General features: G+C 51.7%; 1 protein-coding gene across 1 annotated transcript in view; it reads right to left on the bottom strand.

The window, feature by feature from the left end:
• The window catches only part of LOC134603657 (phospholipid scramblase 3-like), a 49,561-nt gene extending 25,154 nt beyond the window's left edge, over positions 1-24,407 (bottom strand). Inside the window, exons 1-3 of the mRNA XM_063449825.1 lie at positions 24,308-24,407; positions 16,625-16,654; positions 13,188-13,339 (exon numbers count right to left, since the gene is read on the bottom strand). Of these exons, the coding sequence (XP_063305895.1) occupies positions 13,188-13,339; positions 16,625-16,640 (168 nt within the window). The 5' untranslated portion in view covers positions 16,641-16,654; positions 24,308-24,407. The remainder of the gene's footprint in view (positions 1-13,187; positions 13,340-16,624; positions 16,655-24,307) is intronic.
• Positions 24,408-26,214: the final 1,807 nt, after the last annotated feature.

Genomic DNA, 26,214 nt, shown 5'->3' with positions numbered 1-26,214 from the left:
TATTTGGGCATGTAATAGTTTATATTACTGCTACTGGGCCTTTAAGGGCCATCCGTGGACCTATTGGGACTTGTGGGATACTGTACCTTTAAGACTGTAGAGCATATTACAGTAATCCTGCCTTTAGTCCTTTAATATCATGTATGCATTTATGTGTTCAGTTAACCTTGGTTATATGTATGCAGCATTCATCTGATTGTTCGGTAGAATCACTCCATTCAGTATATTGAGTGAAACTACCGAACAACCAGACCACCCAGGAATAAGTGTGCCTCCAATTACAGTTTGCAACAATGTTGCAAACGGGTAATTGGCAATCAGTGTAATGTATTCTTTGTCCTCTGGGTGGCCGCCATTCGGGAAACGAACACGTGGCGGCGGCCATCTTAAACTACCGAACAGCGGTGTTTTGCCGTTGAGTGTCTGGAACTAAAATCGGACACTTGACTAGGCAAACACCGCTGAGACCTCCATACTTCCAGAAATTCGTATAGAAACTACCGAATGACCCGCCGTTCGGTAGAAAGAACCCCACAAACAAGGGAATTCATTCAAACCCTCTCCAGGCTCTATAACACAGGCAATTCGCCTGTTTTCATTCCCTTGTTTGTGACCGACCGCAGGGCCAAAATGCATGGAACTGTTTTCGGATACTTTACCCATGCGGTCGGTCAAATCTTTGGAACCCCATATCTCCCGAACCGTTCATCCGAATGACTTGAATTTTGAATATGTTGTCCCCCTGAATAAGGGCTATCCAGCGATGCTAGATTTAAAGGTGTACTCCCTGGTTTTGGGGTACATCCAGAACTTGGCTGAAAAGGTGTACCAGATAATTGGGTTTAATGTTATCTGAGGGGAGGGGATGTGTGGGCTGAACCATGTATGTGATTGGATATTTTATGCCTCCCCCTGGGTGTGGCCTGTATGTGTACTCATGTAATAAAAACCAGGCTGGGTGCCCCAGCACCTCAGACCACTGCTTGACCTTCAACACGGAGCCTTGTCTCGTTCTTGGGGGGATTCACTGTATGCTGTTGGAGATTGATTGCTAGGAGTGTAAGCTGATGTCTGCTTTTCCTATTCATCTGCTAGCAGCTATTCGTGAGGTTCCAGCTTGGAGTGCTATCTTATTACCTGGTATGCAGTTCGGGAGTTTGATGCATTCACCTATATCCAATCCGTGAGTTTTGATGTTCTGCAGTAGCTGTGCCTTTCTGAGAAAAGGGGATTATCGCCTAAACAGATTTTAACCCCTCATATGCTGAAACGGTCCGTTACAATTGCGAGTAGGGGCATGTAAAAAAAAACAACAACAAACTAATATCCCCTGCGCGAGTGAGGGTCCAAAATGAGAATGTGGGGGGCCTATTGTCCCCCGGCTCCCATCCCTGAGCGGCGGGTGGGGGCCCTGAATGAAAATATTGCCCCCAACCCCTAGACACCCCCCCCAAACAAAACAAAAATGAATAAACCTCTACCTACCCCCCTCACCCTAAAAATAGTGAGGGGGGAATAAAAGAACTAAGTACCTGTGTTTCGCCTCTGGCCTAGCTAGCACCAGTTGACTCACGATCTAGGTCCTGTCTGCTCAATTTGCTTCAGGGCACACACCAAAACTATATGTCCCAATCGTCTTTACCCAAAACAACGACTAACCCAAGTTAGCATCGACAACTACTTTGCTACCCGCCTTATTTTCGGAGCCAAAAGCAGCCCCAAACTATTTGACATATTTGTCGACACACTATGTTGGCTACTCCTTAATATTACCCATTGCCCCTCAGTTCTGCACTACTTGGATGACTTTCTCACTATAGAATCATCTCAGTCCTCTCCAGTCAGCCTCCAGAAGACCTTGGCCCTATTTTCAGCATTAGGGGTTCCACTGTCCCAAGAGAAAACTATAGGCCCTACCACAAATCTTACATTCCTGGGCATTCACCTGGACACTGTTACCTTACAGGCTAGTTTACCAGGAGAGAAGGTGTGACAAATCATAGAGATAGTGGAGTATTTTTTGGTTAAGGACACGTGTACCAGGTCAGACCTACAATCTTTACTGGGCACGTTGAACTTCGCCATGAGAATCATTCCGCAAGGCCGGGCATTCATCTCTAGATTGTTGTGCCTTCTCCCTTTACTCAATACTGACTCCAGCTCCCTGTCACTAGATACTCACGCCAGGGCAGATCTACTCACGCTTCCGGTCTCATTGGAATGGGAGAGCCATGTTCATCACACCCTTGTCAGAATCCTCACCAGTCATCTGGACCGATGCCGCAGCTCACACAGGGTTTGCGGACATCTATGGCAATAACTGGTTTAGAGATTCCTGGCCTTTAGAAACCCGTGGTTTGCCCTCATTTAACACTACTTCAGCCTTATTTGAAGTCTATCCAATTGTGGCAGCCGCAAGAGTATGGGGACACCTATGGCAGGGGAAAGCAGTAAAAAGCTTTTCCGATAACAAAGCAGCCTGTGACATCATAAACAAGGGTAGATCTTCCTTGCTCACCATAATGAAATTGATCCGAAGGCTAACTTGGTTAGCAGCAACACGACAATTCCACATCACGTGCATCCACATTCCAGGAAACACCAATACAGCCGCTGACGCATTGTCGCGATCTAACTTACAGCTTTTCTTCAGGACGCATCCCACAGCCAACTCCAGACCGGTCAGCACCCCCTCATTGCAAGACCTCATCCTGGACTAGAGAGACTGCTATCACACAGCAGTTACCTAGCCAGAGCTGCCCTCTCCACTAACACATCCCGGGCATACAATCGAGCATTTACCATATATACCAAATTCACCCATTCACTAGTTTCTATCATTCCGTTTATCTCCTTTTGCCACCTTAACCTTAAACTGTCATTTAATACTGTCATTAAACTGTATCTCTCAGGTATTTAACACCACATCATTAGAGCCTACCCTAGTTCTCAATCCTGTATGTCTTCCTATCCCGTTAAATATTCCACAGCCGTACAAGAATTAAGATCAGCGTTTAATGGTCTAGCAATGTAACATGTCCAATAACGTTATTTGTTTGCTCCAACCTTTTTGCCCTCTTTTATTACAGGCCTACCCCATACGTCGGTTCCAGCACACCACAACCGACTGTTATATTCTTATGTACTTATCATACCTTACGGCTTATGTCCCCGACTACAAATATAGATACGTTGATATGACTACAAATATAGAAACAGTTAGTTTCCATCACCTCTCACGTATTTCTGTTCTTGTCAGCGTAATCATTATAGAGGGATTCGACAAGATAAAGCTGGAAGGTTTCAAGTTATGTGCTACACGTTACTCAGGACTGTTATTGGAATTCCCTGACGTTATAATAGACTGCTTTCGCATCAAAGAAAGAGGAAGTCATGTGTCTGTCAGGGCTTTATATATGGATGTGATGCCTGTTACTGATTGGTTTAAAGTTTATTGATTGACTTGTGCTGCTGGAGGCATAAAGTAAAGAAAGTTATGCAAAATACTCGCCTCCTGTCATTATTAGAATTAAGATTATAGGTACACTACGTTAGCATAATCTACAATTCCTTTATATAGATTCAAATATGAAAATAAATTCCTGAAAATCTCCTATATAATAAAAACCCAACATACATTGTACATAAAAACCATAAAAATCTCTTTCAGTTCAAACACGTTAAAAAATAAAATAAATAAAAAATCAAGCAAATTATGCATGTAACCACATGTCAGTAGTTATCAATGTACTGGCACTACATTTTTCAGAGGGGTTCCACGATGTTGGTACACAAGGGTTCCACTGGATGCCCTAAGGCGATCTACATTAGTACTAGCAAGGCGCAATCATGTTAATAAATGGTGAATGTCCACACGTACTGTGTAAATCATGTGACTCGCTATAAATAAAGTATCCCCCTTATTTACTAATTTACTGGTAGTCTGGCCATTAGGGTTCTCCTAGAGCAGAGGTCAGCAACCTATGACACGCGTGCTATGCATGGCACTCGAGGTTTGGCCTATCTCAGCTCCTGACCTTCACCTGTACCTGGCCAACCCGGTCCCCATATTCTGTGTCCTTGGCTTATGGAGAAGCCTAATTGCCAGCCTCCTTACTAATGACTATGGCCCCTCTAATCAGCCCATGGCGATTTGACTGTATTTGTGGGATCTGAGCGCTGTTTGGATATATTGAGCGCTCAGATCCAAGCCATCTGGGAATAGGTTGAATGTGGGGGTTCTGTTCAGTGTGATAGGAATTATGTATTTTTGTGTATTTTTGCTGTTGTTGTGAATAGAGATATTTTCTGTACCTGGAGATAATTGGCTTACCACACCCAGTTAAGCCAATTATCTCCAGGATAGAGGACTCTGTGGAACTGGTTTGGTCTGGAAAGCCATGCTTCAGTTGGTCACAAAGGACTTCGACCTAACTTTTAAACCAATGGAAGGAATTGTCTGATGTTTTTAGTATGTTTGTATTTTTTTTTTTTAAATACAAACATCTCCCTTCAGAACGAAGAAGGAACAAGCTCTTACAAGAGCTCAGTGATTATAGCAAGGGAATATGCCTAGCATAGCAATCCCTTGTAGCAGATTCCCCCAATAAGAGACAGGACTCAAGTTGAGGGTAAAAATAGAACTCTCTGGCTGCTAGCTTGCAGCCCTTTTTATTAGGTGCTCCCATGAAGGGGAGGGACACACACAGTAACGTACATTAACCAATCACACAATAGTTACATCCCACACATAGCCCTCCCCTCTACCTGTAAACTAATTATCTGTACACACAGGAAAATACAATTATCATAGGTAGGGAAAATACAGTTTTTACACAACAATTCATAACTATAAAAATACATATTCACAATCAATCCATTCGGGGGAACAACATACTCAAAAATCATACGAATTGGACCAGGGGTTCAAAAGTTAGTACAAATGTGCATTTGACCTTCTGGAAGCATGGTTTTACAGGGCCCTCTATCCTGGAGATAATTGGAGAAGTAATCCAATTATCCAGGACTAGAGGCAGACTCCATTAACCACATGGTTGCAAAACAACATAAAACACTTTAAAATACATAAAGTCACATTTTACACATAACACACATACATTTCACATATCCCCAGATAGCTCAGGTCTGAGTGCACATTATTAGGTGAATGGCACTCAGACCAACCGAATACAGTTTAATCGCCATGGAGCCAAAGTCTTTAATCACACGAATAGGCTCCATGGAATAGCTATCTGGGTTACCACAGCTCACACAGGGCAAGTACCAAATGACCCCACTGTATTTAAAGGGCCAGAATGAGTGACATACACTCTGGTATGGCCGGATACTGTTTTTAAAGGGCCCAATCTCCCAGGGCCATAGTCCAAAGGCAGCAGGCGGGCAGCCAGGCTTCTCCAATGCAATGTGGCGAGATTGCTCTCGTCACATCTCTCCCCTTTTCCAAACAGACTAACAGGGTATCTGACCTCCTGCCGGTCAGTGCCCTTGTTAGTCCAGCAGCCCACCCACAAAACAGAAACAGCAGTACAGCCCACCCACAATAACTGGTTACTACACCTGGGTAGAGGAGAAATTTGGCCATGTCCAGGTGCCTCACCATGGCTGTGTGGGGGACTGGTAGGCTGCCTTGGTGGGTTGCTGAGTGGGCAGAGACCAGCGGTACTCTGCCCTGATGCCAGCACTACCACGGGAGTAGTCTGGTTGAAGCCTGGTTGCTGGAGACCGACTGTCTCCCCTTTAGCTGCACTGCTCTGCTGCTGGAGACCGACTGTCTCCCCTTTAGTTACACAGCTCTGCTGCTGGAGACCGACTGTCTCCCCTTTGGCTAAACAGCCCTGTCGTGGGGGGGCAGGACCGACCATCCCTACCCCCTGTGTGGTAAGTGCAGAGACCACGGTCCTATCTGCACCGGTGGGGGGCTTACAGTCTCCCCCTGGTACATTAAGCTGCTGCTGGGGAGAGGGGGTAACAGGCTCCTCTCCCAATAGAACACTCTGCCGCTGGGGAAAGGAGACTGGGCTCTCTATTCCCTGCACATTACGGATCCGCCGCTGGGGAGAGGTGGTAGCAAGCTCCTCTCCCATACATACTTTCCGCCTTTGTGGAGGGAGACCGACTGTCTCTCCTCCCAATACAGTGCCCTGCTGCTGGGGAAAGGAGACTGGGCTCCCTATTCCCTGCACATCAATGATCCGCTGCTGGGGAGAGGTGGTAGCAAGCTCCTCTCCCATACATACTTTCCACCTTTGTGGAGGGAGACCGACTGTCTCTCCTCCCAATACAGTGTCCTGCTGCTGGGGGGGGAGGTCGATGCTCTCCACTTTCTGTAACTCCAGCTCTAGTTGGGGATCTGGGCCGGTTGCCCAGCATCCCTGTAGGGCCGGTGGAGAGATCTCGGTCCCATCTCCACCTGCCTGCAGGGGGTCCTCCCAGGACCAGTCTATGAGGTCCTCTACCTCGGGTACCTCTGGTTGCTGTTGGGGAGGGAGACCGGTTGTCTCTTCCTCCAATAACCCATTCTGCCGCTGGGGAGTGAGACCGACTGTCTCCCCTCCCTGTAAAACATACTGCCGCTGGGGATCTGGGCCGGGTGCCCAGCATCCCTGTAGGGCCGGTAGAGATACCTCGGTCCCATCTCCACCGGCCACCTCGGTTTCTTCCTCGTCCCACTCTACCTGTGGCTAGAGTTTCTCCCAACGTGCCCACTGGCCTTCCCTCAACGCCCTGTGTTGTAGGTTCCGGGTCACCATGTACCACACGAACCGCACGTATTTCTCCTCTGGATTGGGTCCGTAAAACTTCAGGTGCAACCCTACCATCGTGCCAAACTCTAGTACGGAGTAGCTATACGCCATGCTTGCTGTAGCCACTGCTGGTTCCATTATGTTGCTGAAGATAGGGACGCTGCACAACTCCACACGTTACCGGTGTCTCTGAGCTGCTTCTCCTCGCACTAGGACGCCATCCCACCGCTTGCCACCAATGTAACGGATCACCTGGCACCCCGACTGGGTACCTCCGTTAATGGATGCCCCTAGCACTTCCAGAGGACTCCAAGCACTCCACCAGACACCATAAGCACCGCAGGCTGCAGCTATCTCCCTTCAGAACGAAGAAGGAACAAGCTCTTACAAGAGCTCAGTGATTATAGCAAGGGAATATGCCTAGCATAGCAATCCCTTGTAGCAGATTCCCCCAATAAGAGACAGGACTCAAGTTGAGGGTAAAAATAGAACTCTCTGGCTGCTAGCTTGCAGACCTTTTTATTAGGTGCTCCCATGAAGGGGAGGGACACACACAGTAACGTACATTAACCAATCACACAATAGTTACATCCCACACATAGCCCTCCCCTCTACCTGTAAACTAATTATCTGTACACACAGGAAAATACAATTATCATAGGTAGGGAAAATACAGTTTTTACACAACATTCATAACTCCCAAAATATACATCACATTCGCATAAAAATACATATTCACAATCAATCCATTCAGGGGAACTACATACTCAAAAATCATACGAATTGGACCAGGGGTTCAAAAGTTAGTACAAATGTGCATTTGACCTTCTGGAAGCATGGTTTTACAGGGCCCTCTATCCTGGAGACAATGGGGGGAAGTAATCCAATTATCCAGGACTAGAGGCAGACTCCATTAACCACATGGTTGCAAAACGACATAAAACACTTTAAAATACATAAAGTCACATTTTACACATAACACACAGACATTTCACATATCCCCAGATAGCTCAGGTCTGAGTGCACATTATTAAGTGAATGGCACTCAGACCAACCGAATACAATTTAATCGCCATGGAGCCAAAGTCTTTAATCACACGAATAGGCTCCATGGCATAGCTATCTGGGTTACCACAGCTCACACAGGGTAAGTACCAAATGACCCCACTGTATTTAAAGGGCCAGAATGAGTGACATACACTCTGGTATGGCCGAATACTGTTTTTAAAGGGCCCAATCTCCCAGGGCCATAGTCCAAAGGCAGCAGGCGGGCAGCCAGGCTTCTCCAATGCAATGTGGTGAGATTGCTCTCGTCACATGTATAAAAAGTGTATTTTTCCTGCCTGTGATAAATTACATTAACCCATTGTGTTCAGTAACTATATCACAGGCAGAGGGGAGGGATTGTATGTTGGTGCTGGGTGTGTTTTACGGTTTTCCTGTAAATGATTGGTTGTACTGTGCCCCACCCTGTGGGATGTCCCCTTGCATGGGGACTTGCATAAAAGCCAGTGTGTGGTCATTAAAAATCAGATCATCTTGAACCTTCATGAAGTTTTGGCTCATGTTTGGGGGATTGGAGAACTACACTCTGGGGATTGCTATAATCACTATACTCCCCAGGGTATGGTCACTAAGCTCTGCTAAGAGCTTGTTCCTGTTCCTGCTCTCTGGAATTCGGAGAGGTTGACCTACTGGAAGCTGGACCCTGGTCTTGGGTCCAGAGTGGGTGGAGATGGCGAGACCCCAACCAAACTGCGGCGGTTCGTGGGGTCTGCAGTGGTTATGGTGTCTGGCGGAGTGCTTGGAGTCCTCGGAAAGCACTAGGAGCATCCTTCAACGGAGGTACCCAGTCGGGGTGCCAGGTGATCCGTTACACTTCCATTGGTTTAAAAGTTAGGTCGAAGTCCTTTGTGACCAACTGAAGCATGGCTTTCCAGCCCAAACCAGTTCCACAGAGTCCTCTATCCTGGAGATAATTGGCTTAACTGGGTGTGGTAAGCCAACTATCTCCAGATACAGAAAATATCTCTATTCACAACAACAGCAAAAATACACAAAAATACATAACTCCTATCATACTGAACAGAACCCCCACATTCAACCTATCCCCAGATGGCTTGGATCTGAGCGCTCAATATATCCAAACAGCGCTCAGATCCCACAAACACAGTCAAATCGCCATGGGGTTTAGGTTTAGCATGGGCTGATGAGAGGGGTCATAGTCATTAGGAAGGAGGCTGGCAATTAGGCTTCTCCATAAGCCAAGGACACAGGGCAATTTGTCACATAAAATCCCAGTTACAAACGGCAGTTTGTAACAACGCGCACAATACGGCCACATACACACCAAAAAAAAAGGATTGGCATGCCAAAGGAATTCAAAATCTTGTTTTGGCACATTAGTACTAAAAGGTTGCCAGCGCCTATTCTAGAGGACGACTAAGATGTTTTCATCAAGCTTGGGGTCAGAACAGCTCTGTTTCAATCGGAGTACCTATGGCGGTCTGCCAAAGTATCACCGCCACGGATACTCTTTTCCCAATACAAGAACCCAAAATAATCCACAAGGTAAAATAGCACCAATATTCCATAACCCCCCACACATGATCCAAGGTTTAATGTTGGGAGAAAACTGGTTTAATGGCAGTACAGGTATCAGATGTATACAGTCAATAAACTCCTCCTCTGTGTCTGAGAGATATTTGAGTTAGGAACTGTACTAAACTCAATTATCTCCAGGCACAGAAAAACGTACAATTTTACAACACCCCAAAAGTACCCCCCAAAATACATGGAAACTTCGCAATCTGGATCTGGGTGAACAATATATCCCAAAATCACGCAGATCCGTTTGGTAGTTTTGGATCGCCATCGCAGGGAAGTTTTGATCGGTCTGCCACGAGGTAGAAGCCCAAAATAGTTCCAGGGAATTAGTGGCAAGAGACGATCTCCGTTCGTGGGGTTTTGTACAAACACCACATAAGGTAATTTTTTCCGACTCCGATTTTTCAGCGAAATACCGCCTTAATGAAGTTTTGGAAGCGGTAAGTGTCGTCGTAGGTGCCGGGATTCCTATGGATTAGGCAAGTTCTGAGCGGAGCTCGGCTCTCATGCGGCCATTCACTCCTGTGTTCAAGCCACGCCCTTCACCACATAAGTTAGATAAAAGCTGGTTTGTGTGGCATGCTCCCAGTGTTCAGTAGTCTCTAACTCTCGAACTTGGTTTGTGTAGGTGAAATAGAACTGGAACAGGCAGCAGGTCCATGATGACCGATGTTCGTAGGATTCTATTAACGAGTTCCTTTTGCGGTTTTCATACAGGTACTTAACATTCCATGGTTTAATGGGTCTCTGGGTTGTCTCAGTTCAGAAACCTAACAGAATAAACAAAATAACCATGGGACATGAATCCAGCAAACAGAAAGAGCCGAACGTGATGGGGTCCTCCTTCACAGTACCCAACAGTCCTATTAGTGTAGAGGCTGTGTGCTCCGAGGTAATAGGTGTGGTGATTCCTAGGCTGTAATGGTTAAAGTTCACCCTGTGGTATCACCTGTGAGCACTAGATCCTGAATCTATATGGAGTGAGTTTCCTGTCTGACATACTTGATTTAATGCCGGGATCTCTTCTATCTCTATACGAGTCGATCTGTATAGGATTCCAATGTTCTCTCTTATTACTCTAGGATTGATTGTCCCTATTTGTTCCAGTTTATATGGCTTTGTTACTATTTGTGGGGTCTGTAGGTGATTTATTTCCACTCACTTCAAGCCCAAGCAAACCATTTATTAAAATGATGGAGTCTTCTCACCTCGATCCCCATAGAGTTAATGTGGACAATCCACCCATACTAATAGCACCGGACGTGTTTACGCGGCATTACCTTGTATGTTGGTATATTACTTATAGGATGGATATTAATCTTAGGGCTTTAAGTTAATGTAATCACTTCGAAGCACGGGTTTTCTCTGCTCATATTATTTTCATAACGTTAAGGAAATATTTCAGGTCCTTTAATGAGGGGCTTATTTTTAATTCATAAATTCACCCAGGATAGGCTCTTTCTTGGAGACTTCTAGACCCCTTCTAGAGAGTTTTATTTTGATATGGCTTCTACAGCTTGAGGAGTGTTCAGTGGGCTCCCAGCAGAACCCGGTGTGACGGATCGCCTGGCACCCCAACTGGGTGCCTCTGCCAATCGTTGCTTCCTAGTTGCCTGGAGTACCATAAGCACCACACCGGACACTATGAGCACCGTAGCCCCTTAGCCGCCACAGCTTGGCTTGGGTCTCGCCGTCCCTTCCCACCCTGGACCAACTCCTGGATCCAGCTCTCAGTGGGAAGGCCTCTCTTCCAAGAGAGTATAGCTGTGAAGCCCTTACAAGAGCTAGTGGTTATAGCATATATAGTAATCCAAAGAGGAGCAGGGATTTTAGCTGGTATGGCTGGTATAGCTTTTCCCTACAATCACGAGATGAGGCTGCGTGTTGAGGGTGAAGAGGAACTGATTTTAATGGGACCACACTTGGACTTATATGACAATCCCCATGCAAGGGGTACGCCCACATGGACCTTGTGGGGAACTGAGTGATAATATTCACAGACCAATGCACGACACTGCCACACATAGCATACAATCCCTCCCCTCTGCCTGGGAGATAATTGAGTCAGATACTTTATTAACTCAATTATCTCTCAGCAGAAAAAACACACATTTCTATAAAGTCCCAAAACACATAATATCTCCACAAATGTGACATCCCTTGGTAGCCCTGATCTGGGTGACCAACATATCCAAAACGTTACTTCTTTGACGATTTTAGCTTTAATTATTCAACTTGGGTTTCAATACACGAGGTTGTGCTATTATTGTGCATTTAGGGAGAGACTCGTCAAAGTGACCTGAAAGGGGCCCAATTTCTGGTCTGTAATTGGTCCATACTTAATAAAAACTTCTAAAAATTGACTAAGCCGACATCTTATTTAGAGCCATAAATCTGCCATTTGTGATTTTCCAGGGATTACCCTAGGCTGATTCTGCACTGGCTCCCTGTTTTTATAGGAAACCTGCTGGGCTGGTGTGGTAGTATTTACTATCAGTCATTTTATGACGAGCAGACTTTGTATGGAGCGAGTAATTGCATTCTGTGAAACCGTTACAGGAGAGAATCCACAGCTCACCGAGAATTCAGACAATGATGTTAAAAACGCACAGAACGAGCGCTTTTCATTCTCTGTGATTACTTAGCTGCAATAACGATGCTTTATACAAAGCTAGCACCAACAGTAAAGTGGCGTAAAATGAAAGCTGAAACACAAAGTTTTATAGTAAAATGGGGGAAAAGACAAAACTAACACCAAAAATCACAAAAAAACTGAGACATTTTGGGAGCGGGGCTGGACCGTCATGCCGACTAGATGCATGTCGGAGCAGCTCCTGCTGGCTTTGGCTTCAAGTTCAAACGCTCAATTTTAGTGCATAAACCTAAACCTCAGCAACCAAAAGCTGACAGATGTCGATACTGCAACTGCTAGTGCCAATGCTGACACCAAACAATCTAAGGTCCTGGGCCTACTCATGCAAGGGGTGAGGTGGACAGCCGCTGCCTTAACTTCTTGCCGACTCCGGCACACTGGCTCTTCGATGATGTGACTGGCTGATCCCGTTTCCCCACCCTTTGGACCGGTGGGGGTTATCCCAGTCCCCACTGGAGATCCCCGAAGCGGTGTGTCTCAGGTGGAAGTGAGTCGATCGCAGCCCATGCATGGTACATCACATCCTAACCCTAAAATGGCCGCCAAACAGGAATCTTCTCCACTAACTACGCAGCTGAACGTGCGGACCGCCTTGTTAACTTGGCTTTGGGCCGCACGGATACACAGTCAACTTACTTCAGCCGACAACCCACAACCACGAATATAGTCTCTGGCGCTGGTACCTGACCCCTGCAGCTGCTTTCCTAGGCCCCGAGCCTGGTGGAAGAGATCTCCACGTCGCAGCCCGACACCCAAGCTTCAAACCTGGGATTCAGATAGCGGTCCACAGGAAAACCAGGTCACAAGACACAAGCTTGTGCGGTGGCCTGGTGGAACAGAGGGTGCTGGACTTGTGCTGGGACTTAGTTTCTCTGGTGTCCGAACAGGCTGGAGGTTGGAGTGCATTTCCTTTAACACTATAGTACAGTTCTCAAGTTTTAAGTATTGTTTGTTTGTTTATGGGCTCCAGTGTTTACCTTACAGTTATGTCATCACCTGGCAAATTCCTGCAAATTGACAAACCTTTCTCAATTCTGTTTACTGCTGGGAGGGTGCCAGGCACTCCAGCAGGCTGCAGTGGTGATGGTATGTGGAAGTGTTCCTTTAATGAGTGTGATCACTATCGATCTGTTTCCCAAAGGACAAAATTCCATTATAGTTACCTGGCTGAGGTACTCCAAACCCAGCGGGACTCCCTTCAACTGGATGGAGTCCACAAGTGGCACGGATGGCACTGGCGGGAACAAAACTGGCGGAGCATAGGGCGCAATCGTGTTATAACTGGGGGGCTCACTACACAGGGGGTCATCAGCGCCTGCATATACAATCAGTGATTAAAGGAGACATGGCAAACAAACCTCTAGGGCGGGGAAACACAGGGCAAACAAACCTCTAGGGCGGGGAAACACAGGGCAAAAAAAAACCTCTAGGACAGGGGGACACAGGGCAAACAAACCTCTAGGACAGGGGGACAAAGGGCAAACAAACCTCTAGGACAGGGGGACACAGGGCAAACAAACCTCTAGGACGGGGGGGGCAGGGCAAACAAACCTCTAGGACGGGGAAACACAGGGCAAAAAAAAACCTCTAGGACAAGGGGACACAGGGCAAACAAACCTCTAGGACAGGGGGACAAAGGGCAAACAAACCTCTAGGACAGGGGGACAAAGGGCAAAAAAACATCTAGGACAAGGGGACACAGGGCAAACAAACCTCTAGGACAGGGGGACAAAGGGCAAACAAACCTCTAGGACAGGGGGACACAGGGCAAACAAACCTCTAGGACAGGGGGGGGGCAGGGCAAACAAACCTCTAGGACGGGGAAACACAGGGCAAAAAAAAACTCTAGGACAAGGGGACACAGGGCAAACAAACCTCTAGGACAGGGGGACAAAGGGCAAACAAACCTCTAGGACAGGGGGACAAAGGGCAAAAAAACCTCTAGGACAAGGGGACACAGGGCAAACAAACCTCTAGGACAGGGGGACAAAGGGCAAACAAACCTCTAGGACAGGGGGACACAGGGCAAACAAACCTCTAGGACAGGGGGGGGCAGGGCAAACAAACCTCTAGGACGGGGAAACACAGGGCAAAAAAAACCTCTAGGACAAGGGGACACAGGGCAAACAAACCTCTAGGACAGGGGGACAAAGGGCAAACAAACCTCTAGGACAGGGGGACAAAGGGCAAAAAAACCTCTAGGACAAGGGGACACAGGGCAAACAAACCTCTAGGACAGGGGGACAAAGGGCAAACAAACCTCTAGGACAGGGGGACAAAGGGCAAACAAACCTCTAGGACAGGGGGACACAGGGCAAACAAACCTCTAGGACGGGGGGCAGGGCAAACAAACCTCTAGGACGGGGAAACACAGGGCAAAAAAAACCTCTAGGACAGGGGGACACAGGGCAAACAAACCTCTAGGACAGGGGGACACAGGGCAAACAAACCTCTAGGACAGGGGGGACAGGGCAAACAAACCTCTAGGACGGGGAAACACAGGGCAAAAAAAACCTCTAGGACAAGGGGACACAGGGCAAACAAACTCTAGGACAGGGGGACAAAGGGCAAACAAACCTCTAGGACAGGGGGACAAAGGGCAAACAAACCTCTAGGACAGGGGGACACAGGGCAAAAAAAACCTCTAGGACAAGGGGACACAGGGCAAACACATCTCTAGGATAAGGAAACACAGGGCAAACAAACCTCTAGGACAGGGGGGGCAGGGCAAACAAGTCTCTAGGACAGGGGGACACAGGGCAAACAAACCTCTAGGACAAGGGGACACAGGGCAAACACATCTCTAGGATAAGGGAACACAGGGCAAACAAACCTCTAGGACAGGGGGGGCAGGGCAAACAAGTCTCTAGGACAGGGGGACACAGGGCAAACAAACCTCTAGGACAGGGGGACACAGGGCAAACAAACCTCTAGGACAGGGGGACAAAGGGCAAACAAACCTCTAGGACAGGGGGACAAAGGGCAAAAAAACCTCTAGGACAAGGGGACACAGGGCAAACAAACCTCTAGGACAGGGGGACAAAGGGCAAACAAACCTCTAGGACAGGGGGACACAGGGCAAACAAACCTCTAGGACAGGGGGGGGGCAGGGCAAACAAACCTCTAGGACGGGGAAACACAGGGCGAAAAAAAACCTCTAGGACAAGGGGGGGGGCAGGGCAAACAAACCTCTAGGACGGGGAAACACAGGGCGAAAAAAAACCTCTAGGACAAGGGGACACAGGGCAAACAAACCTCTAGGACAGGGGGACAAAGGGCAAACAAACCTCTAGGACAGGGGGACAAAGGGCAAAAAAAACCTCTAGGACAAGGGGACACAGGGCAAACAAACCTCTAGGACAGGGGGACAAAGGGCAAACAAACCTCTAGGACAGGGGGACAAAGGGCAAACAAACCTCTAGGACAGGGGGACACAGGGCAAACAAACCTCTAGGACAGGGGGGGGGCAGGGCAAACAAACCTCTAGGACGGGGAAACACAGGGCAAAAAAAAACCTCTAGGACAGGGGGACACAGGGCAAACAAACCTCTAGGACAGGGGGACACAGGGCAAACAAACCTCTAGGACAGGGGGGGCAGGGCAAACAAACCTCTAGGACGGGGAAACACAGGGCAAAAAAAACCTCTAGGACAAGGGGACACAGGGCAAACAAACTCTAGGACAGGGGGACAAAGGGCAAACAAACCTCTAGGACAGGGGGACAAAGGGCAAACAAACCTCTAGGACAGGGGGACACAGGGCAAACAAACCTCTAGGACAGGGGGACACAGGGGAAACAAACCTCTAGGACAAGGGGACACAGGGCAAACAAACCTCTAGGACAAGGGGACACAGGGCAAACAAACCTCTAGGACAAGGGGACACAGGGCAAACAAACCTCTAGGACAAGGGGACACAGGGCAAACACATCTCTAGGATAAGGGAACACAGGGCAAACAAACCTCTAGGACAGGGGGGGGCAGGGCAAACAAGTCTCTAGGACAGGGGGACACAGGGCAAACAAACCTCTAGGACAGGGGGACACAGGGCAAACAAACCTCTAGGACAGGGGGACACAGGGCAAACAAACCTCTAGGACAAGGGGACACAGGGCAAACAAAGCTCTAGGACGGGGGACACAGGGCAAACAAACCTCTAGGACAAGGGGACACAGGGCAGTCTGATACCTCTAGGACATGGGGACACAGGGCAGTCTGATACCTCTAGGACAGGGGGACACAAGGCAGTCTGATACCTCTAGGACATGGGGACATAAGGCAGTCTGATACCTCTAGGACAGGGGGACACAGGGCAGTCTGATACCTCTAGGACTGCGTGCCACCGACAGGGCACAGAGAGACTGTGTGCCACTGACAGGACACAGGGCAGTCTGATACCTCTAGGACATGGGGACACAGGGCAGTCTTATACCTCTAGGACAGGGGGACACAGGGCAGTCTGATACCTCTAGGACAGGGGGACACAGGGAAGTCTGATACCTCTAGGACATTGGGACACAGGGCAGACTGATACCTCTAGGACAGGGGAACACAGGGCAGACTGATACCTTATGGCTGGCTTAATACAGAGATATATTTACCTGTATTTCCCTTCATGGTGAAGCTGCCAGCTAAAATCAGGCAAAGTTCCAGTTAGTAAAGAGACAGGTTGCAGACAGTCATATTTACTAATCAGACACATTGTGATCGAACAAATTGAACAAACAGAGATTGAATAACTCACTGAGTGAGGGTCGAGGGGCATCAGTCACATCCCATAATTCCATCACCCCATGCCCCACATTACCACCCCCCACAACACAAAGCCCCCAGTTTCATCTCTCCCATCTCTGGAGGTTGTGGGGCACGGCTTGTGGTCGAGGGGCATGGCTGGAGGGGCGCGGCTTGCGGTCGAGGGGCATGGCTGGTGGTCGAGAGGCACAGCTGGAGGGTACGGCTTGCGGTCGAGGGGCATGGCTGGTGGTCAAGAGGCATGGCTGGAGGGGCACGGCTTGTAATCGAGGGGCACGGCTGGCAGTCGAGGGGCATGGCTGGCGGTCGAGGGGCACGGCTGGCGGTCGAGGGGCATGAGAGGGAAGGGGACTGGTTGCACAGAATCAGATCAGATTCTGAGCTCCTTCTCTGCTGTGTGTGAGCTGGCACAAAGGGGAGCTGTGCCAGAACACACACCCAGTCTGACAGGAATAGCACTTTCACTGTGTCACTGACATGGCACGGTGAGACTGCGTGCCACCGACAGGGCACAAAGAGACTGCGTGCCACCGACAGGGCATGGAGAGACTGGGTGCCATCGACATGGCACAGAGAGACTGCGTGCCACCGACATGGCACGGAGAGACTGGGTGCCACCGACATGGCACGGAGAGACTGCGTGCCACCGACAGGGCACGGAGAGACTGCGTGCCACCGACAGGGCATGGAGAGACTGGGTGCCACTGACATGGCACGGAGAGACTGCATGCCACGACAGGGCACAGAGAGACTGTGTGCCACCGACAGGGCACAGAGAGACTGCGTGCCACCGACAGGGCACAGAGAGACTGCATGCAACCGACAGGGCATGGAGAAACTGGGTGCCACCTACATGGCACGGAGAGACTGCGTGCCACCGACATGGCATGGAGAGACTGCGTGCCACCAACAGGGCACGGAGAGACTGTGTGCCACCGACAGGGCATGGAGAGACTGGGTGCCACCGACATGGCACGGAGAGACTGCGTGCCACCGACATGGCACGGAGAGACTGCGTGCCACCGGCATGGCACAGAGAGACTGTGTGCCACCGACATGGCACGGAGAAACTGCGTGCCACCGACATGGCACAGAGAGACTGTGTGCCACCGACAGGGCAAGGAGAGACTGCGTGCCACTGACATGGCACGGAGAGACTGCGTGCCACCGACATGGCACGGAGAGACTGCATGCCACTGACATGGCACGGAGAGACTGCGTGCCACCGACAGGGTATGGAGAGACTGTGTGCCACTGACATGGCACAGAGAGACTGAGTGCCACTGACAGGGCACAGAGAGACTGCGTGCCACCGACAGGGCATGGAGAGACTGTGTGCCACCGACATGGCACGGAGAGACTGCATGCCACCGACATGGCACGGAGAGACTGCATGCCACCGACAGGGTATGGAGAGACTGCGTGCCATCGACAGGGCACAGAGAGACTGCATGCCACCGACATGGCACGGAGAGACTGTGTGCCACCGACATGGCACGGAGAAACTGCGTGCCACCGACAGGGCAAGGAGAGACTGAGTGCCACTGACAGGGCACAGAGAGACTGAGTGCCACTGACAGGGCACAGAGAGACTGAGTGCCACTGACAGGGCACAGAGAGACTGCGTGCCACTGACAGGGCATGGAGAGACTGTGTGCCACCGACATGGCACGGAGAGACTGCGTGCCACCGACAGGGCAAGGAGAGACTGTGTGCCACCGACAGGGCAAGGAGAGACTGAGTGCCACTGACAGGGCACAGAGAGACTGAGTGCCACTGACAGGGCACAGAGAGACTGCGTGCCACCGACAGGGTATGGAGAGACTGGGTGCCACCGACATGGCACGGAGAGACTGCGTGCCATCGACAGGGCACAGAGAGACTGCATGCCACCGACATGGCACGGAGAGACTGCATGCCACCGACATGGCACATAGAGATTGCGTGCCACCGACATGGCACGGAGAGACTGGGTGCCACCGACATGGCACGGAGAGACTGCGTGCCACCGACAGGGCACGGAGAGACTGCGTGCCACCGACAGGGCATGGAGAGACTGGGTGCCACTGACATGGCACGGAGAGACTGCATGCCACTGACATGGCACGGAGAGACTGCGTGCCACCGACATGGCACGGAGAGACTGCATGCCACTGACATGGCACGGAGAGACTGCGTGCCACCGACAGGGTATGGAGAGACTGTGTGCCACTGACATGGCACAGAGAGACTGAGTGCCACTGACAGGGCACAGAGAGACTGCGTGCCACCGACAGGGCATGGAGAGACTGTGTGCCACCGACATGGCACGGAGAGACTGCATGCCACCGACATGGCACGGAGAGACTGCATGCCACCGACAGGGTATGGAGAGACTGCGTGCCATCGACAGGGCACAGAGAGACTGCATGCCACCGACATGGCACGGAGAGACTGTGTGCCACCGACATGGCACGGAGAAACTGCGTGCCACCGACAGGGCAAGGAGAGACTGAGTGCCACTGACAGGGCACAGAGAGACTGAGTGCCACTGACAGGGCACAGAGAGACTGAGTGCCACCGACAGGGCATGGAGAGACTGTGTGCCACCGACATGGCACGGAGAGACTGCGTGCCACCGACAGGGCAAGGAGAGACTGTGTGCCACCGACAGGGCAAGGAGAGACTGAGTGCCACTGACAGGGCACAGAGAGACTGAGTGCCACTGACAGGGCACAGAGAGACTGCGTGCCACCGACAGGGTATGGAGAGACTGGGTGCCACCGACATGGCACGGAGAGACTGCGTGCCATCGACAGGGCACAGAGAGACTGCATGCCACCGACATGGCACGGAGAGACTGCATGCCACCGACATGGCACAGAGAGACTGCGTGCCACCGACATGGCACGGAGAGACTGGGTGCCACCGACATGGCACGGAGAGACTGCGTGCCACCGACAGGGCACGGAGAGACTGCGTGCCACCGACAGGGCATGGAGAGACTGGGTGCCACTGACATGGCACGGAGAGACTGCATGCCACCGACAGGGCACAGAGAGACTGTGTGCCACCGACAGGGCACAGAGAGACTGCGTGCCACCGACAGGGCACAGAGAGACTGCATGCAACCGACAGGGCATGGAGAAACTGGGTGCCACCTACATGGCACGGAGAGACTGCGTGCCACCGACATGGCATGAAGAGACTGCGTGCCACCGGCATGGCATGGAGAGACTGGGTGCCACCGACATGGCACGGAGAGACTGCGTGCCACCGACATGGCACGGAGAGACTGCGTGCCACCGGCATGGCACAGAGAGACTGTGTGCCACCGACATGGCATGGAGAAACTGCGTGCCACCGACATGGCACAGAGAGACTGTGTGCCACCGACAGGGCAAGGAGAGACTGCGTGCCACTGACATGGCACGGAGAGACTGCGTGCCACCGACATGGCACGGAGAGACTGCATGCCACCGACAGGGCACAGAGAGACTGTGTGCCACCGACAGGGCAAGGAGAGACTGCGTGCCACCGACATGGCACGGAGAGACTGCATGCCACTGACATGGCACGGAGAGACTGCGTGCCACCGACAGGGTATGGAGAGACTGTGTGCCACTGACATGGCACAGAGAGACTGAGTGCCACTGACAGGGCACAGAGAGACTGCGTGCCACCGACAGGGCATGGAGAGACTGTGTGCCACCGACATGGCACGGAGAGACTGCATGCCACCGACATGGCACGGAGAGACTGCATGCCACCGACAGGGTATGGAGAGACTGCGTGCCATCGACAGGGCACAGAGAGACTGCATGCCACCGACATGGCACGGAGAGACTGTGTGCCACCGACATGGCACGGAGAAACTGCGTGCCACCGACAGGGCAAGGAGAGACTGAGTGCCACTGACAGGGCACAGAGAGACTGAGTGCCACTGACAGGGCACAGAGAGACTGAGTGCCACTGACAGGGCACAGAGAGACTGCGTGCCACCGACAGGGCATGGAGAGACTGTGTGCCACCGACATGGCACGGAGAGACTGCGTGCCACCGACAGGGCAAGGAGAGACTGTGTGCCACCGACAGGGCACGGAGAGACTGCGTGCCACTGACAGGGCACAGAGAGACTGAGTGCCACTGACAGGGCACAGAGAGACTGCGTGCCACCGACAGGGCATGGAGAGACTGTGTGCCACCGACATGGCACGGAGAAACTGCGTGCCACCGACAGGGCAAGGAGAGACTGTGTGCCACCGACAGGGCAAGGAGAGACTGAGTGCCACTGACAGGGCACAGAGAGACTGAGTGCCACTGACAGGGCACAGAGAGACTGCGTGCCACCGACAGGGCATGGAGAGACTGTGTGCCACCGACATGGCACGGAGAGACTGCGTGCCACCGACATGGCACGGAGAGACTGCATGCCACTGACATGGCACGGAGAGACTGCGTGCCACCGACAGGGTATGGAGAGACTGTGTGCCACTGACATGGCACAGAGAGACTGAGTGCCACTGACAGGGCACAGAGAGACTGCGTGCCACCGACAGGGCATGGAGAGACTGTGTGCCACCGACATGGCACGGAGAGACTGCATGCCACCGACATGGCACGGAGAGACTGCATGCCACCGACAGGGTATGGAGAGACTGCGTGCCATCGACAGGGCACAGAGAGACTGCATGCCACCGACATGGCACGGAGAGACTGTGTGCCACCGACATGGCACGGAGAAACTGCGTGCCACCGACAGGGCAAGGAGAGACTGAGTGCCACTGACAGGGCACAGAGAGACTGAGTGCCACTGACAGGGCACAGAGAGACTGAGTGCCACTGACAGGGCACAGAGAGACTGCGTGCCACCGACAGGGCATGGAGAGACTGTGTGCCACCGACATGGCACGGAGAGACTGCGTGCCACCGACAGGGCAAGGAGAGACTGTGTGCCACCGACAGGGCAAGGAGAGACTGAGTGCCACCGACAGGGCATGGAGAGACTGTGTGCCACCGACATGGCACGGAGAGACTGCGTGCCACCGACAGGGCAAGGAGAGACTGTGTGCCACCGACAGGGCAAGGAGAGACTGAGTGCCACCGACAGGGCATGGAGAGACTGTGTGCCACTGACATGGCACGGAGAGACTGCGTGCCACCGACAGGGTATGGAGAGACTGTGTGCCACCGACATGGCACAGAGAGACTGAGTGCCACTGACAGGGCATGGAGAGACTGTGTGCCACCGACATGGCACGGAGAGACTGCGTGCCATCGACAGGGCATGGAGAGACTGTGTGCCACCGACATGGCACGGAGAGACTGCGTGCCACCGACATGGCACGGAGAGACTGCATGCCACCGACAGGGTATGGAGAGACTGGGTGCCACCGACATGGCACGGAGAGACTGCGTGCCATCGACAGGGCACAGAGAGACTGCATGCCACCGACATGGCACGGAGAGACTGCATGCCACCGACAGGGCATGGAGAGACTGGGTGCCACCGACATGGCACGGAGAGACTGCGTGCCACTGACATGGCACGGAGAGACTGCGTGCCACCGACAGGGCACGGAGAGACTGCGTGCCACCGACAGGGCATGGAGAGACTGGGTGCCACCGACATGGCACGGAGAGACTGCGTGCCACCGACATGGCACGGAGAGACTGCGTGCCACCGACATGGCACGGAGAGACTGTGTGCCACCGACATGGCACGGAGAGACTGCATGCCACCGACAGGGCACAGAGAGACTGTGTGCCACCGACAGGGCATGGAGAGACTGGGTGCCACTGACATGGCACGGAGAGACTGCATGCCACCGACAGGGCACAGAGAGACTGTGTGCCACCGAAGGGCAAGGAGAGACTGCGTGCCACTGACATGGCACGGAGAGACTGCGTGCCACCGACATGGCACGGAGAGACTGCGTGCCACCGACAGGGTATGGAGAGACTGTGTGCCACCGACATGGCACAGAGAGACTGTGTGCCACTGACAGGGCACAGAGAGACTGCGTGCCACCGACAGGGCATGGAGAGACTGTGTGCCACCGACATGGCACGGAGAGACTGCGTGCCATCGACAGGGCACAGAGAGACTGCATGCCACTGACATGGCACGGAGAGACTGCATGCCACCGACAGGACACAGAGAGACTGTGTGCCACCGACAGGGCAAGGAGAGACTGCGTGCCACTGACATGGCACGGAGAGACTGCGTGCCACCGACATGGCACGGAGAGACTGCGTGCCACCGACAGGGTATGGAGAGACTGTGTGCCACCGACATGGCACAGAGAGACTGAGTGCCACTGACAGGGCACAGAGAGACTGCGTGCCACCGACAGGGCATGGAGAGACTGTGTACCACAGACATGGCACGGAGAGACTGCGTGCCATCGACAGGGCACAGAGAGACTGCATGCCACCGACATTGCACGGAGAGACTGCGTGCCATCGACAGGACACAGAGAGACCGTGTGCCACCGACATGGCACGGAGAGACTGCGTGCCACCGACAGGGTATGGAGAGACTGCGTGCCACCGACAGGGTATGGAGAGACTGCGTGCCACCGACAGGGCATGGAGAGACTGTGTACCACAGACATGGCACGGAGAGACTGCGTACCATCGACAGGGCACAGAGAGACTGCATGCCACCGACATTGCACGGAGAGACTGCGTGCCATCGACAGGACACAGAGAGACCGTGTGCCACCGACATGGCACGGAGAGACTGCGTGCCACCGACAGGGTATGGAGAGACTGCGTGCCACCGACAGGGTATGGAGAGACTGCGTGCCACCGACAGGGCATGGAGAGACTGCGTGCCACCGACAGGGCATGGAGAGAGTAAATTAGACAGAGTAAAGGAGACAGACAGGGCTATTAACGAAACAACGCAAGTATAACTTCAAAGACTGGTTAGCCCTCTCAGCTGTACCATTAGTCTGGGGGTGGTAAGAGGATGAAAAAGACAATTCAATCCCCAATTGCTTATTGAAAGCTTTCCAAAATCGGGATACAAACTGAGAACCTCTATCAGATACAATATTGTGAGGAATGCCATGCAGACGGACAATCTCACATATAAAGATCAGTACCAGGTCTTGAGATGACGGTAATTTCATGAGAGGGATGAAGTGAGCCATTTTAGAAAAACAGGGAGACAGACAGACAGTGTAAGGGAGAAAGATAGACAGACAGTGTAAGGGAGACAGCAGAGAGACAGACAGACAGTGTAAGTGAGACAGACAGACAGAGTAAGGGAAAGAGACAGACAGACAGTGTAAGGGAGACAGACAGTGTTAGGGGGACAGACAGACAGAGTAAGGGAAGGAGACAGACAGACAGACAGTGTAAGTGAGACAGACAGACAGAGTAAGGGAAAGAGACAGACAGACAGTGTAAGGGAGACAGACAGTGTTAGGGGGACAGACAGACATACAGAGTAAGGGAGAAAGAGAGACAGTCAGTGAGAAAAAGCAAAGTGTTTGACAGAGTAAAAAGCTGTGATATTGTTATTACACTGAGTGAGGTCTTACCAAGTGTCAGAGAGCTGGGACAGGAATGTAATGACAACAGAGAGCGGAAGTTAGAAGGAGCGAGAGACAGGCTGGGAGGAGAGAGAGAAGGAGTGGCAGGTTTAGTAAACAGAGCAAAGAAAGATTTTATAAAAAATAAATGGGAGCTTTAACCCTGCATGACCCCACATCCCCACCTACCCCATGCCCCCCCTGAACATCCCCACCTCCCCCATGCCCCCCCGCACATCCCCACCCCACCTTACCCCCACCTGCACATCCCCACCTCCCCCATGACCCCCCACACATCCCCACCCCACCTTACCCCCCGCACATCCCCACCACCCCCATGCCCCATCCCCCGCACATCCCTACCTCCCCATTCCCCCCGCACATCCCCACCTGCCCCATCCCCCGCACATCCCCACCTACCCCATCCCCCCCACACATCCCCACCTACCCCATTCTCCCCCGCACATCCCCACCTCCCCCATGCCCCCCCCCCCCTTCCCCCCCGCACATCCCCATGACTTCCAGCTAACTCCCGAACTGCTGAACGGATTCACATGATTTTTGGATATGTTTGTCCCCTATGTATGCTGATTCAGAAAATGTAATGTGATGTATAATGTTAAAGTTATAGAAAGTGTGTAAAATGTGTGTACGGTTAATTATGTTATCTCTCAAGCTAAGGGGAGGGGATGTGTGGGATGTAACCAGTTGTGGATTGGGTAATTCTTAATTGTCTGTGGGTGTCTCCCTTGCACGGGAGAATTGCATAACAGCAGAGTGTGTGTCATTAAACCTCAGTTCCTGCCTAACCCTCAATCTAGAGTCCTGTCTCTTATTGGGGGAATTGCTATATCACTACAAGGGATTGCTATGCTCTGCATACTCCCTTGGATAATCACTTCTAAGCTTATTCCTGCTTCACTCTCTTGGAGGAGAGGCTCACCCACTGGAGCCTGGAGCCTGGTCATAGGTCCAGGGTGGGTAGGATACGGCAAGACCCCAACCAAGCTGCGGCGGTTCGTGGGGTCTGCGGTGGTTATGGTGTCTGGCGGAGCGCTTGGAGCCCTCGGGAAGCGCTAGGAGCATCCAGTAACGGAGGAACCCAGTCGGGGTGATGAGCAGTCTGTTACACCACCATTAACTCACACCATGCCCAGTACCCACCATTAATGTTCTGCCCAGTACCGACCGTGCCAAGTACCCACCATTAACTCACACGGTGCCCAGTACCCACCATTAATGTTTTGCCCAGTACAGACCATGCCCAGTACCCCATTAACTCACCCACTGTACCCAGTACTTACCATTAACTCACCCACCGTGCCCAGTACCAATCACTAACTCACACCGTGCTCTGTACCAATCATTAATGTTCTGCCAGGTACCCATCATTAACACCCTGCCCTGTACCAACCGTGCCCAGTACCCACCATAAATATCCTGCCCAGTACCCGCCATTAACTCATACCCTGCCCGGTACCCACTATTAGCATGCTGCCCAATACCCACTGTGCCCAGTACCCACCATTAACACCTTGCCCAGTACCAGTCATTAACTCTTACCCTGCCCAGTACCCACCATTAACACCCTGCCCAGTACCCGCCATTAAACAACACCGAGCCCAGTACCCACTATTAACACCCTGCCCAGTACCCGCCATTAACTCATGCGATGCCCAGTACCCACCATTAACTTACACCGTGCCCAGTACCAATCACTAACTCACACCGTGCTCTGTACCAATCATTAATGTTCTTCCAGGTACCCATCATTAACACCCTGCCCTGTAACAACCGTGCCCTGTACCCACCATTAACACCTTGCCCAGTACCCGCTATTAACATGCTGCCCAATACCCACCATTAACACCTTGCCCAGTACCTGTCATTAACTCATACCCTGCCCAGTACCCGCA

This window comes from Pelobates fuscus, chromosome 3, assembly GCF_036172605.1.
Source record: "Pelobates fuscus isolate aPelFus1 chromosome 3, aPelFus1.pri, whole genome shotgun sequence".
NCBI classification, from domain to species: domain Eukaryota; kingdom Metazoa; phylum Chordata; class Amphibia; order Anura; family Pelobatidae; genus Pelobates; species Pelobates fuscus.
Note: the sequence above shows the minus strand (reverse complement) of the source record. Positions and strands in the feature narration are given on the sequence as shown.